The 16897-nt window shown below is 47.1% G+C and overlaps 1 protein-coding gene across 2 annotated transcripts in view; it reads right to left on the bottom strand.

Annotated features, from left to right (window-relative positions):
• DOCK1 (dedicator of cytokinesis 1) overlaps positions 1-16897 on the bottom strand; it is a 565813-nt gene that overhangs the window by 41748 nt on the left and 507168 nt on the right. For both annotated transcript variants that reach the window (XM_019035115.4, XM_019035114.4), the window contains exons 39-43: positions 9830-9919; positions 8542-8646; positions 3779-3920; positions 3566-3644; positions 2033-2117 (exon numbers count right to left, since the gene is read on the bottom strand). In XM_019035115.4, coding sequence (XP_018890660.2) covers positions 2033-2117; positions 3566-3644; positions 3779-3920; positions 8542-8646; positions 9830-9919 — 501 coding nt within the window. The remainder of the gene's footprint in view (positions 1-2032; positions 2118-3565; positions 3645-3778; positions 3921-8541; positions 8647-9829; positions 9920-16897) is intronic.

The following is a 16897-nucleotide window of genomic DNA, read 5'->3' as shown; positions in this document are numbered from 1 at the left end:
GACCAGTCCCGGAGGAGGTCCAGGGTGCTGGGTTCACCAACAAATAGGGTGAACATAATCTTCAAACAACCAGCCTGCTGGGACTGCACAATACTGCAGATTTCACCAACTCCAAGCTCCTTTGTGCTCCTTGGTGACACACAAGGAATCTGGCCTCAGGGCTGGAAGGAACTTCCCTATGGCTCTTAAGAGCTGAGATAGGAGACTCACAGGTACTGCCCTGAGGATCCCATGACTGGCAGACCCCTGAGGGATTGGGAGGGAGAGTGGGTAGCCGCCACTCTTTACTTGAGGCAACCCTGCTGGAAGGGTTACGAGCTTTGCTCTGGTCAGGAGTAGGGTGCTAATTCACCTTTGACCTTTGCAGCCTAGATGCCTTCGGACGGCACACAAGAGAAGCCATTCTCAGCTGAGCCGGTCCTCCTTGGGGGTCCCCGGGCTAATGCCTCCTTGCAATACAGGAGTACATAAGGATTTCCGGAGGTTTCCCAGGCAAGATGGATAAACATTAACATTTTAAAAAAATTATGGCTTATTTGATGCCTTTTCAACATGGATCCACTCACTTGAGCCCAGGAGTTCAAGACCAGCCTGGGCAACATAGACCCCACCTCTATATAAAAAAATAAATAAAATAAAAATACAAATGAATCCATGAAAGCAGTTTGTATGTAGAATTTTTAAAAGGCTCTAGGGCCGGGCGCGGTGGCTCACGCCTGTAATCCCAGCACTTTGGGAGGCTGAGGTGGGGGGATCACGAGGTCAGGAGATCGAGACCATTCTGGCTAACACAGTGAAACCCCGTCTCTACTAAAAATACAAAAAATTAGCCGGGCGTGGTGGCGGGCACCTGTAGTCCCAGCTACTTGGGAGGGTGAGGCAGGAGAATGGCGTGAACCTGGGAGGCGGAGCTTGCAGTGAGCCGAGATCATGGCGCTGCATTCCAGCTTGGGTGACAGAGCAACGCTCTGTCTCAAAAAAAATAAATAAATAAAAATAAAAAAATAAAGAAAAAAGGCTCTAAAGATGTTTGCTGTTATTTCTACAACTCGAATGCCATGGTTTGCAACAAGGGGCAGATGTTTTATTTTGCAATGTCTGGAAACTTTATTTTTTTGATGGAGTTTCACTCTTGTTCCCCAGGCTGGAGTGCAATGGAGCGATCTTGGCTCACTGCAACCTCTGCCTCCTGGGTTCAAGTGATTCTCCTGCCCCAGCCTCCCAAGTAGCTGGGATTACAGGCATGTGCCACCACGCCCGGCTAATGTTGTACTTTCAGTAGAGACAGGGTTTTACCATGTTGGTCAGGCTGGTCTCGAACTCCTGAACTAATTTGATCTACCTGCCTCAGCCTCCCAAACTGTTGGGATTACAGGTGTGAGCCACCATGCCCGGCCTGGAAACCTTTTTGATTGGTTGTCCCAACTGGGGTGGTGGCACGGGCACCTAGTAGGCAGTGTTCAGGGATGCTGCCAAACATCCCTGGATGCACTGGATGGTCCCCACCACAGAGAATAACCCGGTCCGTATTGCTAGTAGTGCTGGGGTCAACCCTGCAGTTGTGTGTTGTGCTCCCGTGAAGTTCAGGTGCTGGATACTGAATGAGGAATGAGCACCCGGGTCCAGATCCAGTTCATGTGCTGACTGCTGTGTCACCTGCAGAAAGCCACGTCAGCACCCAGCACCTCAGCACTCGGTGGGTCCATTTTTAACTAGAGATGACAGGCACCTGCTCTCTCACCTGGGGCTCGCAGGGAAGGCAGTGCGCTACTCATATGGGAGCTCCGGCATTTGGACGGCACAGTCTCCTTATTAAATATCTCAGTGACCTTAGTCATATTGTTAGTGAAATGGCAATTAGTTTTTCTAACTTTGGAGGGGGTAATAGATTAAGATTTCTGCACATAATACACAAAGACATTTAATATGGCTCCGTGGCTGCCTCCGAGGCCACGCTTCTCCAATGGCAGTTCTACTGGTGGTGGAATGATATTTTTTGTTGTTTTGTTTTGGTGGTTTGTTTGTTTTTTACCGCAAATTCATTGTCTGGGTTTTTCTCTCCCTTCCGGATTGGCCGAGAATATTCAAATCGCTGGACCTCGTTCACCCTGTAAAAACTGTACAGAGACAGACAGATCATTAGACATTTAACCCGGCAAATAGCCAATTTGCTTTTGGACACGGGGTCTGGCCTTAGAATATGTCACTGCCTCCTGTAAAATGTCCCTAACCTTGACCTGAAGCCATCGCCTTGGCGTCCTCTCCCAGCCAGGGAAATGTTGGCAGGTGGAAAAATTAACTTGAGTTTTTGCCTCTTCCCTGTCCCCGCCAACCCTCGAGGGAAAACAGAAGCTGAGTAAGAGTGAAATGAGCAAAAACAGAGGAAAGGTGAAGCGAAGGAGAGAGAAAAAAGCTTTTGTGTTCAACGTATGTGTTAATTATTATTCTAAAAAAGTATTACATACTTTAGTTTCAGATCTACAAAGCACAGATTTTGCAACCACCCCAAGAGTGACACACAGGAAACATAAGTAACCTGCCTCCGCGGTCGGGGTATGAGGCAGGCTTTCCGCATGCACAGGGCAGGGCGTGGAGAGACTGAGACTGATTTCTCCCCTGCACTGAAATGCAGGCAGGCTTCCACAGCAAAAGAAACTACTGCATCTGAGAAGGCTCTAAGCGTCACTATTTGCTTAAGGCCTCTGAAAAAAAATGTTGCAACCCTTAAAATGTATGCCTTGCGAGAGCAATCATTTGTAAATAAACAGGGTCCCAGTTTATTTCCCATTATTGCTGATGGAAAGTCAAAGAAACGATGAAAGGTTAAAGAAACCACCAAACTTCAGGAAGCAAAATGAAGCCGATCCTAAGGAATATGAGGTCATCAAAGAGATTAATATTTTCACCAGAACATGGATCAAACAGAACAGAAAAGTCTTAATATCAAACACATCTGCTAAAGCAGGTCTTTCTATGCCATTGCTAAGTCAGGTGCGATACAACTGACAGGCAGAAAATCTCACTCAAATATGGACAGTTGACTCAGGAGGTTTAAAAGCCCCCTCATAACCCTACATTATGGAATTGCTGTGCTGTAAGGCTGAAGGGTTCTCCTGTGTGTTACCAGGAGCAAATGTGCAAATCCCATTTCCCGCCTTCTAAAATGCAAACATTCAGGCCACACTCACATGTATGAACTCGGCTTTGCTGGGAACGGGCAGGACTTGTGCACTGCTGTGAAGCTCCCTAGGGGATTGTACCCCACAGAGCAGTTCTATAAAGGAGACCAGATGGCCTCCACTGCCTTCTTAGTTTTTTGCTGTCAGCTGACTTTGGGAAAGGAATAGGCTTTGCACACTCCCAGCACATGGATTAACATCTCCTCTCACTTTTTTTGGATGCTGAAAATAATTAGCTTCCCTTGCTCTTCAAAGAGGACAGAAAGAGCATTTGGAAAGTGAATCCACGGCCAAAGTCCGTCCTTTAAAAGGTGGAATTATTAGCAAGAGATCTGTACACAGCCTCTTACAACCCTCACGTTGGGTAAGAAAAATGGGATTATTACCTTACAATCTGCTCTGACACTGGCCTGTGAAACTTCGGAGGCAGATCGAGTTTGGGCTTCACTGTGAAGCACTGAATATCTGAGGTGAGGGGGTTAAGGATCACTAAGGCAGCATAGACATCAACCATGAGAGAGGGCCCCCACCACACCCAACCACCCAAATGAATGGCATCACCATGGTTTCAGAGTTGATGAGGTTGTCTTAAAGGATACACTGGCCAGGAGAGTTTTTAATATCGTCGCCTGGTGGAGATGTTGTCTTCATTTTCTCAGCGTTTGGAAACTGAGTTAAGAGCCGAGCCTCAAAATCCTCCCGGCGCTCATACTCTTTCCCTCGGTAAATGAAAACTTTTCCCTGAAAAGGGTGACATTCATTTCATAACACCACAGAGAAAGGGCCAGGAAGAGTTCACATGCAATATGCTGGCCTTAAAATATGCCTTAACGGGTTCTTACAAAATGTCATTAAATTTAAGAACAACTTGTAATTTTTATTTTTTTTGTACTTGCGTTGGCTTTGTTAATCAAGAACACATGGTCATCAAGCATGTAAGTTAATACTGTTTAAGAAGCACTCAGCACTGCGCTACTAACATCTGTGATATGTTTTCATCTTGACAGTAACAACTGATTTAAAGACTATATGAAAAACCAAATGAGCACTCAGAAGCCCGCACTAGAATGGGCATGAAATGGTTAGAAGGGGGCAAGGCAGCCAGGACAAGTGGATAATGATGTCCATACTTTTTCTTGTTTTTGTTTTCTTCTCAGGTAGGCCCTAATGAAGTCGTTTTCATTCTGCCATAAGGAATTTAAGAGAGCTTGAGCTAAGGTGGGGCCCCAGCACCTGAACACGGCCGCCGGGCTGACTCTTGTGAGACACAGCCGAGGCGAGCAGAACCCGAGGGGAAGGGATGCAGACCAGAGCCGAGAGCTACTAAGTTCCTGGCCTCCCCCGAGTGAGTGACTGGAGATGGACGGAGAGCAGGACTTCCCCTCCTGCATTCAGAATGTGTGTGCAGGTCATTATTCATCAACACATGTCAAGATAAAACATACAGAGCTCTTCTTGGAAGGGCTGAGTTTGGTCCATCTCCAATGACACTTTTGTCACCTCCATAAATTCCAAGATGGAATGTCAGTCCACTGGGGTTGTTATAGACGGCTAGGCTAGACTAGGCAGCCCGGGGCGGGGAGGGGAGTTAAGTAGGTAAGTGTTCTTCCTTCCACAAGGCTGTCTTGTTGAGGTCATTTCTGCGTGAGTGTGACACAGTCCTCTGTAAATATACCTGTAAGGAACGTTTTTCTTGCAAGATATAACAGGTCTCCGTTTTTTTCCCGATTTCAACACGTGTGTTCTGAGTGTCAACTGGGTCACAGAAAGGGGCCGATAAGTACCTAGTGTAATGCTGCTGCTGGTTTTGGAAGGCTTCTGCCTCCCCCCACCCACCCTGTCCCATCTGGGGCTGTCTCAACTGAAATGAAAACTGCCACAAGGAGAAGACAGTGAGCAGAAGCCACAGGGGTACAAGAAACAGAAGTCTGGGGTCGGGGGGTAACACTTTCCAGGATGGGACGTGGTTGCTTAGGTGCTTCTGTTCTTTGATCAGGGGACACTGGGGAAGAACCTCCAGGTTGGCTGCTCCCAAGTCAGCTGCAGCTTTGCCCCATCTGCAGTCATTCCTGGACAGGTGCCAGAGAGGGAGATGAACAGAGACAGAGGCAGACAGAGAGGACAGCATTTTGCTGCATATTTTTACACTTACCCCCTAAAGACTAAGATTGAAGTCAAATTAAAATTTGTCTAACTAAAGGATTTTCAAAAGGATTAAGAGAGATTCTATGACACTGAATCAACTGATCCCTGCTGTGGTCAGAATGTTTGTAGCCCCCAAAATTCAGATGTTGAAACCTAATCACCAAGGTGATAGTATTAGAAGGTGGGGCCTCTGGAAGGGAATTAGGTCCTGAGGGCTCCACCCTTAGGAAAGTCATCAGTGCCTTAGAAAAGAGGCCCCAGAGAGCTGCCTGCCCTTTCCACCCCATGAGAACAGGTGGAAGGCGCCATCTATGAGGAATGGCCCTCCCCAGACTCCAAATCTGCTGGCACCTTGATCTTGGACTTCCCAGCCTCCGGAACTGTGAACAATACATTCCTGTTGTTTATAAAGTACCCAGTCTAAGGTATTTTGTTACAGCAGCCCCAGTGGACTAAGACAGTCCCCTTCCCTTGCCCCAGCTTATTCTGAGTTCTCCTAAATCGCTAAAAAAAGAACCAGTTTAAGAATTGAATTCTTTTTCACTTTGTGCTTAGATATGTCTTAGAAGTACCACTATGGAAGAAAAATGTTCTAATTCTCCCCACCCCCCCCCCGAAAAAAAAAAGTCAAGCAGAAACCAGATAATATGTAGTCTTAAATACAGTTTGAGCATCTTCTAAGGCTTCTATATAAAGCCACGCACTTCCAAAATTCAGTAAGATTTAATGGATAACAGACTACTATCAAACTAGCAAGCATTTTTCTTATGCTTTACAGGAGAAAACATAATAATAAAAATGTATATAAAGACTTTAATAGAAAAAAGCTAGTGAGTTATAGATAAAAACACAAATAACATTTTCTGAAAATGTCAGTTACTTTGCATTCTGAAGTGATCCTTTTGAACATGAAAACAAGGGGGAAATGTACATATAGTCAAAGATATTTATTCCTTGTAAGGCCTATAAATATCAATATGAGCACAAAAAACAGTGAGATCAATTTTTAGAGAAAAACAAAGCAAAAGGGACAGCTAGTCAGTTCTTGGAGGCTCCTCTCCAGCAGGGCATGAAGCATGCAAACATTCTGCCCACGTTTTGGTAACGGCCAGTGTCATTGGCAGATTGACCCCTGCCAGGTCATCTGAGAAGTGTGATAAATATATTGCTGCAGGCCCACAGAATGATCCAGGTGTGGTGGGAAAGTCAGTTCAATATTAATCGAGCCTGTTTACCTCCATTTGGACTTTTCATTTTGTCCTTTTGGTGGTGGGGATGACCCAGCACTGCCCCTGGAGCCTGCCGTGTGTGAGCTCCTGGCACAACCTGGCATCTATTGGCTCAGGAGCTGCGACGTGTCCTCCGCACCCGGCACTGCCCTCACGTAATATTCCACGCAGGCTGCTCCCTTGCTCAGGATTCTGGGATAACCATCCTGCATGGATCCAGAGTTGGTGCCTACATACCAGAGGTAGATCTCCATCCACAGGGGCCACACGCACCATGTAACACCAAGCACTGCACAAGGCTGCCATGGCTTAGGGTCCACCTGCCTCCCTTTCCTAAAGACGTATGTTCCGGAGCACACACACACTCGAATTAAAGCCTTTAGCAACAGTAAGTGGCTTTAACTCCAAGCTCATTCCACCCTTCAGCTTTGTTTTTTATTGAGAATGAAGCTAATTTCAAATTTGTCTCTAATTTAGAGCTTGTAACTAAGCCTCCTTTATTCATTCGTTGGAAGGGAAGACTTTGTTCAGAATCTGTGCTTCTGATCAACCACTGTCTTTGCCGCACGATGAAGGCAAGAGGAGAAGCTGACCAGCAGTGACCAGGAGTGACCAGGACAGGGCCAGACACCTCCGTCACCAGGCAGGACACTGAGGAGTGGGCAGCCAGCCTCATCTCCTAGAGCAGGCCACAACTGTGGGGCTCCCCTGTCAACAGTGACATGCCCTTCCTAAGGGGAGGTCTGTATCCTCTGGGTGCCGTGATGAAGAGATGTCACACTATTAGTGACTCCTGTGGAGTCGGAAACACAGGACCCCAAATGAGCAACGTCTGGAACCAGGGGAATCCCCCAACTGGTTTCAACTGCCCCAGACGGCTGTGCTCAAGACACAGAGCTTCTGCTTCCTAAAGCCAGAGCAATCACACATGGTCTCCTAGGATAAGAGAAAACCAAGTGTCCAAAAAAAAAAAAAAGTCATAAGAAATATCAGGAAATCATGACCCACTGGTCAATGGCATCCAAAGAACGTGTTCTTGAGAAAATGTATAAACAATTCTACGGTAGGCCAGGCAGCACTATTAATATTTATGTAACTTCTCCTTTGGCCTCATGTGAATACTGGGAAATGGGCACCTGGCAGGTGATCACGGTTACTGCTTCAATTACATGTCTGAAAGCACATGCCTGTCTCAGGGATGGAGCCTGGTTTGGAGTTTCTAGCACCGTGGCCATACAGATCCATTTCCAATTTCCCATGTAATTAAAAACATACATCTTCATAGCAGCACATTGGGCGGGGACAACCCAAATGTTCATCAATGGATCAGTGAATAAATAAAATGTGGCCCCTCCATGCAATGAAATACCATTCAGCCTTAAAAAGGATAAAGTTCTGACACATGCTACAACCTGGATGAAACTGGAAGACATTCGGCCGAGTGAAACAAGCCAAACACAGAAGGGCGAACACTGTACAATTCCACTAATACAAGGTCCCTACAACAGTCAGATTCATAGAGACACAAAGTAGAACGGTGGCTGCTGGGGCTAGCAGGAGGGAGAATGGGGAGTTAGTGTTTAATGGATGCAGAATTTCAGTTTTGCAAGATGAAAAAGTTCTGAAGGTAGATGGTGGTGCTGGCCGCACAACAACGTGAACGTATTAATGCCACCGAACTACACACCTAAAAATGGTCAAGATGGCAAATAGTATCACATATCATATATCACACCTCAATTAAAATAATACGTGTAAATCTCTGAAGGAGGTTCCTTTTAAGGAAAAATCAGACAGAAAGGTTATATGCAACCAAATAAAATCCCGTCAACCCCTCTCTGCCCCCCGGGCTAACCACTGAGCTATGGCAGTGTGGACAGTTGCACGATCCCACGCGGATGCAAACTCCCCACCCTTCCTCAGAACGGGAAGGGGATTTTCTGCTGGGGGAACAATCATGGCTCAGATTAGGCAGAATCAAACTTTACCCGCAGGAATGTGGGGAACCCTTGTCCGTAGTAGCCAACAGCAAAATAGTCAGGCTTGGGCCTGATCACTTTGACGATGTTTTCATAAAACTGAGCCTGTTTTTTCTGGAAGGAAAAAAGAAAATGCATTTCAGGTTTGAGTATTCAAGCATGTGTGCCTCTGGATTCTTCTTGCGGGCTCTTTAAAAGCTCTGGCAACTTCTATAGGGTGGGGGGGGGGGGAGATGGTGGGAGAGGGAGATGGTGGGAGAGGGTACTGAGGCTTGCACCTGAATTTCATCTCACTCCATCGTTTTCACATTATTTTTCACTCATTCTCCATCATTCCGCAAGGGAATCTGAACCAACTAGCCCAAATTCAGCAAAAAGTTGTGACTTATGGGTGTTTTCAATAACCAAAAAAGTGCCATAGAAATGGCTGGCCCTTAGTATTTTTTAAAAGGTATAGGTCAGATAGTGGGATACGTTCAAAGAGAATTTAAAAGAACAGAATCGTTCTGTTCTAAATTCATGACAGACATTCCCACACCATTAAGGCGATCTGCTGAATACAAAAATGACAAGGTGGAGGAGGTAGCAATTAGAAACTAATAGCGTTCCCATGGCAGAAGAAAGGTCTGGTCATTATCTATCCATCCCCCTCTCATAGAAGGGGTCAGGTTTTTTTGTTTTTTGAGATGGACTCTCACTCTGTTGCCCAGGCTGGAGTGCATTGGTGCGATCTCAGCTCACTGCAACTTCCACCTCCTGGGTTCAAGCGATTCTCCAGCCTCAGCCTCCCAAGTAGCCAGGACTACAGGCATGTGCTACCACACCCGGCTACTTTGTTGTATTTTTAGTAGAGATGGGGTTTCACCGTGTTAGCCAGGATGGTCTTGATCTCCTGACCTCGTGATCCGCCTGCCTCAGCCTCCCAAAGTGCTGGGATTACAGGCGTGAGCCAGTGCGCCTGGCCTGGGGTCAGTTTTAAACTAGTACAAATGCTCACAGACTCCTGGGCTGTCAAGACCGCTATACACAAGGTCAGCAGTTGTTTACGTACAATTTGTTCATAGAAGCCTTAAGAGTTTGGTTATAAGAGCTGACTTGGGACTAAAAAGTAAATATTTATGGGCCAAATATCAACCAGCAAATTAACTAAAACCATCTTCCTAGGCAAAACGGAGGGACATGGCCAAGGTCCCAGAGTGCCTGAGGTGAACCCTAACATTGACATGGAAAGAGAGATTCCTGAAAAACCAGCTGAGATTGCCTGTGTTCATTTAAATAAAAAGAAATAAAGACTCACCAGCAATTCGCTGAGTTGCTCATAATCAAACATTTCGTTCTCATACTGCTCGGCTAGCTCCTTGCCCAAGGCAATGGCCTCCTCCCACATCTGTGAGTTAAAATAAAGAAAAGAAAGAGAAGCCGAGGCCTGAATTGTGCAAAGAGTCAAGCAGGAATGCAATCATTCAAAATAAAACAGTGTAGAAGTACATTTGAATGAAACATTATGGGAATAACACAGAAAAAATACAAATATTTTCTTGAAGCTCATGTCTTTTGGCTCGTGACCTGCGGCATCAGCTGGCCAAAGAGGTCAATCACTGGCATGTCAATCACGCAGGCCTCTGGCCGTGGTAACAGCAGTCTGTCGGCCAGTCCTCACTGCTCCTGTCTTTGCTCTCCTGCTGCCAGCTGTGGCCCGAAGCCCGTCTGTCAGAGGAGCCTTGGAGCCAGGGAAAAGAAACCGTAGGGTGAAGAGAGGCTGTGGGGTGCCATTTATGTAGAAACTGGGCGCCTGACTTGGCTCTTTTCCCAAGCTGTCCACCTAAAAAATGCTATGTCGAATATCACCAATGATCAGAAATATCAGGGCAGACTTCGACTCTAAACTAAAGCCTGCAGAAAGTTTGATGTATGTGTGTGACTATGCTATGGATATAAAGCCTGTTATCATTTTGAAAAGGGGGAACTTTGTAAGGTAAGTAACTTTCCAAATAAGTGATTAAAATGTTGATAAGCTTTTGACACATGTGGAATAATTTTTTGATAGATAGTTGGCCTGAATTTCCCTTATTTTTCTTGGGAAAACCAAAGCGGATTACTGGAGAAAACCATGGAAAAGTCAGAGGAACCACCTCTTCCAGGAAGCCTTCCTAGCTGCTGCCCACTCTCCTCCTTTGTGCTCCCACAAAGAACCAGGATCCTGCTGCCTCAAAACTTTTGGTAAGGTACTGAAACTAGCATGCCCCTTTGTCATTCCTCCTCAGAGAATATAAGCCCTTGAGGACAGGGGCTCAGCTTTATCAACCTGTAAAACCTCTGGACCTTAATCCAGGGCCTGCTTAACAAGGTTTAGTGAACAGAACTGCAGGATGCTGATTTACAATCAGGAAAGCTTCCTATATGCTGCATTCCCAGCCACGAATCACCACTTCTCAACTTCCATCATTCCCACAAGATGGTAGCACCAGTCCTCAGGGGAACCACGCAGCTTTGGAACCACTCAACAGGCCAGGCTTTCTAGGCCGCGAACCTAGACTACCCTTGGCACTGAGCCCCCACCCGCCTGCTGCACAAAAAAAGATCAAGGCATTGCAGTAAAGAAAGAGTTTAATTGACATAAGGCCAGCCATGCTGTTACAGCAGGTAGCTAGTCAGGCATGAGCGGGGCAGGAGAGGGCTGTCCTGACACCCTACCAGGAAAGTCAGGTGACCGTCAGGTGATGGTCAGGCAGGTGTTACACTGTCTCTCTAAAATAATAATTGGTCACAGACAGTGCCAGGGAAAGGCAGTTTCCCAAGAGCTAGAAACACAAGCTGGTGATCAGCAGCTTCCTGATAAGATCTCAGGAGCTGGGTGAGTGGGCTCAAGCATGTGAATTGAGAGGCAAAATGGCGGAGTTTAACTGGTAACCTTCCAGGGGCATTCCACCGGAAAAGGGGTGCACGACGCTGGAAGTAGGCCAGCATATCAAACCCTAAGTCCAAGGTCAAATGGAGCACTTGACCTCCAAGATGTCTGCTTGGCCCTCTTCCAAGTGTACTTTCTTTTCATTCCTGCTCTAAAACTTTTTAATAAACTTTCACTCCTGCTCTGAAACTTGCCTCGGTCTCTTCTTCTGCGTTACGACCCTCAATCGAATTCCTTCTTCTGACAAGGTGAGAACTGAGGTTGCTGCAGAGCTATACGGATTTGCGGCCAGTAACACGGCCACGCGGGAGACGGTGTCATTACTCAAATCAATCTCCCCAAAGGTTCCTAGGGCAGGGGCTTTTCAAAGGCAGTTTGGGAGAAGGGGTGGTGGCAGCCAGGTAATGGATGCTTGCTGCTGATGAAATCACAGGGGGTCAGAGCTGTCCTCTTGAGCTGAGTTGCTTCTAGGTGGGCCACAGGAGTGGGGCTGGTGGTCTGGGTGGAGCCAGGTGTCAGACACGCAAAAAACCTGAAAAGATCTCAAAAGGCTCATCTATAATAGTGAAGTTGTATATTTTGTGAGCAGACTACACCTTAGCAGAATTCAGGTTTCTCCCCTCTTCCTAGCCTGATGGCCTTTCATTAGCTTTATCAAGGCAGCTGAGTTTTAGGGAAGGCCTATTATCATTTAAACCATACACTAGAGGTCTCCCAAAGCTGGCTTAGCCAAAGCCCAGGAATGATTACAGGAGAGGCATGACTAGGGGTAGGAGGCGGGTGAGGATTTGGATCAGATCTCTTTTACTGCCATCATTTCCTCACTGTTAAGTTTTTTGCAAAGGTGATTTTGGCTTTTCCCAGCTTACTCTATGTCCAGCCACCTGTGCTCTCCTGTTTAAGGCCTCCAATCACCTTGTCAGGTGGACATCTGCATTATACCCATTTTGCAGATAAGGAATCTAGGGATCAGACTGGTAAGTAGCTTGCCAAGGACACATAGCAGATAAGCGGTGGGCTTGACCCAGCGTGGCCTTTTTGAAAGTCCTTGCTCCTGATGGCCACATAGCAGCACTTCCAAGCTGCTTCCCCACCTCCTGCCAGGATGGATTTGAAAAGAGTCCAGGCTGGCCTTGAACTCCAGGTTCCCACAGGGGAGACAGACTGCCAAGCCCCAAACCTGGGTCACCCATGGCACTGAGCCCCCACCCGCTCACTGGCCTTTGCCTTTTCTTTCTAGGATGACCCCACTGAAGTCCTCACTCACTTCAGAGCCACCCAATAAACTTAAGAACACTGTTTTACTTAAACGCTCCGAAAGTACTCTTGTCATAGCCACGACATAAAGAAACCATCTGTTATTTTTTTTTTTGATGAGAGTAAAAGTTATTCTACAATCAGAGCTGCATTTTAATACTTTGAATAACAAAATAAAAGTAAGCCCAAAGAAGACAAAGATTTCAGAGCTGGGACCAGTGTCCAGGGAGGGTAAGAGGTGGCCCAAGACATCCTGCCTACGGTCCCTGCTCTGCTACCTGGTCCCTTCCCAGAGTCCCCATCTGTCTGTCTCCCCCATCCTGCTGAAGGTTTAAAGTTGCCTCCCATTCCTGGAATATCTCAGTCTGCTGCTCTAAGTGTTTCGTATGTCCTCTGCCAGAGCCCCGGCTCACATTTTCTAGGAAGGGAGAACTTCCCTACTTTTAATGTTTTTTTAAAGCTCCAGTGACCACTTCCTCTCTGAGCAGATTTCCATTTCAAAGAGAACATTACCTTTCCTTGTAGGTCTCTTACACTGGATTCTTCTTCTTCTTTTTTTTTTAATTTTCTGCAAGCGGATACAAACTCTGTAGCTGCCTAGAATGCCAGGGCTTCTAATTCATTCCTGAGTAAAAGCCTAATCTGTTTTTATCCTAAATGACAGAGGAGATACTTTAGATACATATCAAAAGTAATTGTTTTTAAAAGAAATACAAGTCTTGAGTAAATATCTTCTCAGACTCACCCTCAGGTTGCATGGTGGTATCTTCTATCAGATTTCCTATAAATATACATCTCTCATCCCTCCCTGCTACCCCTGGCATGTTCTAAAGGACTCTGCATTAAGGAGATTTTCATCTACTTTTAATTGGATGGGGCTTTAAAGTGAGTGTGGGTAATTCATACTTCCAACGTGAATACCTTGGAAAATGTTTCCGTGCCAGAGAGAAGGCAGATTCAATATGATCTAGATTTAGATTATCTCAGTGAAAGAATCACTTTAACCTCTGCGATTGAACACCCTGGTTTGGCTCCATTCTCAGAAGTGCTACAGGCTTATGAGGTTTGCCACAGCCCCAAATGAAAAAGCCCCATATCAGCAGAAAACTTTATTTTCTGATGCGAAATCCTTAATCCAATTTATGGCATTCTTGAAATTGCCAGTTGACTTGCAGCACGGAGCACGGTCTCCCCACCCCTGCTTTCCCCCAGATGATACGAGACGTGTTCTTTTGAGATGATAATCTTCTATTTTTCTGAACCTCCTGGTTTCAGGAAGTTCCATTTCTTCAAGTTCCATGAATAGAAACTTGAATAAAAATTTTCTTTTATAATAAAACTCCTTCCTTAGTTCCCGGACAGAAGCAGCTGTAGAGAACATAGCAGGAATTGATTTCTTACCCATGAGGTGATGTTGACGATTCTGACAGGATGACAACACGGATGTCACAGGACAAGGGAACAGCAGCAGATGAAAGGAAAGATGCCAGCCGGGACAGCCATCCCTTTCTAATAATTCAGGCTGGCGATGACTCACCAGGATACTGGTGGGCGACTCTGGTTTCATTTGCTGACTAGCTGTAAGTAACTCACCAGTGGAGATACTTCACAGGATGCTTGAATTTCAGACATTCTTCTAAAATTCATCTGTTCTGTTTTTTCACAGCAGTTATTGGGAAAATAGTCATACTCAATTACCTTCTGAATTTCCAGAGTCCCATACAGGTCTCCGACATCAAAATGGATTAAAATCACTGGTGTGGAAGAATCTGTAACTCTGGGGGAGGTCCCACAGCAGCACAGGAGCCAGGGAGGCCCAGGACTAGCAGGAGGCTGCGTTCAGTCCGTTCTTTGCTCAATGCGTGCTGAGTGACAGCGTCCCTTCCAGGTGTGGGGCTGGCGGCCCTGGTGAGGTGGGCCTGGATGATTCCAAGGGCCCAGCTAGTCTTGGTGTTGCCTGCAACTATGCTGCAAGGAATGGAGACCCTTTTCAAGCATCTCCACTCTCTCCAGGCCCCTCGCTTTTTCCTTGAGCCAAGTCTCATCCTTGGTCCTCCTGGAGTGCTCAACCGGCACTGACTGATCTGGGTGCAGGATTGACTTTTTGCAAAGACCTTTCTGACAAAGATCAGGCCTGACTCCCTGCTCCAGCAAAGATGGTCTGCAGTTCAAAGCTGACTGATCTTGCAGTAATGATGCCAAAGTCACCCCAAGTGTGCACAAGATGGATCAGCCACTTCAATGTCATACTGGAGCCACTGCATGTCACACAGGAGCCCCAGCACACGGGAACCCCTGTCTTGCCAAATCGGAGTCACTGTTGTGTAATACAGGAGTCGCTGCCTGTGTCATCCAGGAGCCATGACCCATGTCATACAGGAGTCACTGCCCGGGTCATACAGGAACCACCGCCCAGGACATGCAGGACCCACTACCTGGGTCATACAGGAGACCCTGGACATGTCTTACAGGAGCCACTGCCTGGGTCATGCAAAAACCGCTGTCCGTGTCATACAGGAGACACTGCCCATGTCATACAGGAGTCACTGCCTGTGTCATCCAGGAGCCACGACCCATGTCATACAGGACTCACTGCCCAAGTCATACAGGAGACACTGCCCGTGTCATACAGGAGTCACTACCCGGGTCATACAGGAGACACTGCCCATGTCATACAGGAGTCACTGCCCGGGTCATACAGGAGACACTGCCAGGGTCATACAGGAGTCACTGCCCGGGTCATACAGGAGACACTGCCCGGGTCATACAGGAATCACTGCCCGGGTCATACAGGAATCACTGCCCGGGTCATACAGGAGTCACTGCCCAGGTCATACAGGAGTCACGGCCCGGGTCATACAGGAGACACTGCCCGGGTCATACAGGAGTCACTGCCTGGTCATGCAAGAGCTACTACCTGTGTCATACAGGAGACGCTGCTCCGATCACATAGGAGTCGCTGCCCGTGTCACTTATGCTCCGATCACATAGGAGTCGCTGCCCGTGTCACTTATGCTCCGATCACATAGGAGTCGCTGCCCGTGTCACTTATGCTCCGATCACACAGGAGTCGCTGCCCGTGTCACTTATGCTCAGATCACATAGGAGTCGCTGCCCGGGTCACTTATGCTCAGATCACATAGGAGTCACTGCCCGGGTCACTTATGCTCAGATCACATAGGAGTTACTGCCCGTGTAACTTCGGATCACATAGGAGACACTGCCCGTGTAACTCATGCTCAGATCACATAGGAGTCGCCGCCCGTGTAACTTACGCTCAGATCACATAGGAGTCGCCGCCCGTGTAACTTATGCTCAGATCACATAGGAGTCGCCGCCCGTGTAACTTACGCTCAGATCACATAGGGGTCGCTGCCTGGGTAACTTATGCTCAGACCACATAGGAGTCGCTGCCCGTGTAACTTATGCTCGTCAACATGTCTCCTTTATTCCACAGCAAGTCCTTATTAGTCAAAACAGAAAACTACTCACTCAGCTTGTAATGCCCTAGATAAAAAAATGAAGAATTTTTTTTTTTTGTAACAGAGATATGGCATTTTTTCTTTAGGCCGGGACATTTGTAGTTTTGCAAAGAAAGACCTTGAAAAGACTAAAGCAGGCAGCAAGAGATACAGTTGCTTCTTGCTCGGTGCTTTAACTGGACAGAAAGAGACACCGTGCTGCTCACTCCTGCCTTCCACAGGCAGCTACTGGCCACTGGTGAGGGAGTGGACTCCAGAGACAACAAGAGGAGAGGAACAGCAAGTGCAGACCACCCTTTACAGAGTGTTGTAGAAACAGGAGGAGAAATGGACAGTGGCTGTACAGGGGAGTTGGAACAAGAAAGAACTCTTCTTAAAGGTGACAGCAATAATGGCATGGTTGCAGGTGGGAGGGTGGGAGCTGACAGAGAACAACACATGGGTGCTGCAAAGGGAGAGTGCGGACTTGCTGGTGAGATGTCCTGGGATTGGGGGGATCCATGGCACAGGCTGGGGAGTCACCAAACATCACTGCAGCTGTGACCTGGCCCAGGACTCTCTATGCACCCAGCATCACTGCAGCTGTGAACTGGCCCAGGGCTCTCTATGCACCCAGCATCACTGCAGCTGTGACCCTGCTCATTTCTCCCTTTCCTTGACACCCTCCATTAAATGCCCTGCACAGGACTGCTCAGTGTGCACCCTCGCTGCCTTGCTC

The sequence above is a fragment of the Gorilla gorilla genome, chromosome 8 (genome assembly GCF_029281585.2).
Source record: "Gorilla gorilla gorilla isolate KB3781 chromosome 8, NHGRI_mGorGor1-v2.1_pri, whole genome shotgun sequence".
In the NCBI taxonomy this organism is placed as follows: domain Eukaryota; kingdom Metazoa; phylum Chordata; class Mammalia; order Primates; family Hominidae; genus Gorilla; species Gorilla gorilla.
This window is presented reverse-complemented; position numbering and strand designations above follow the sequence as displayed.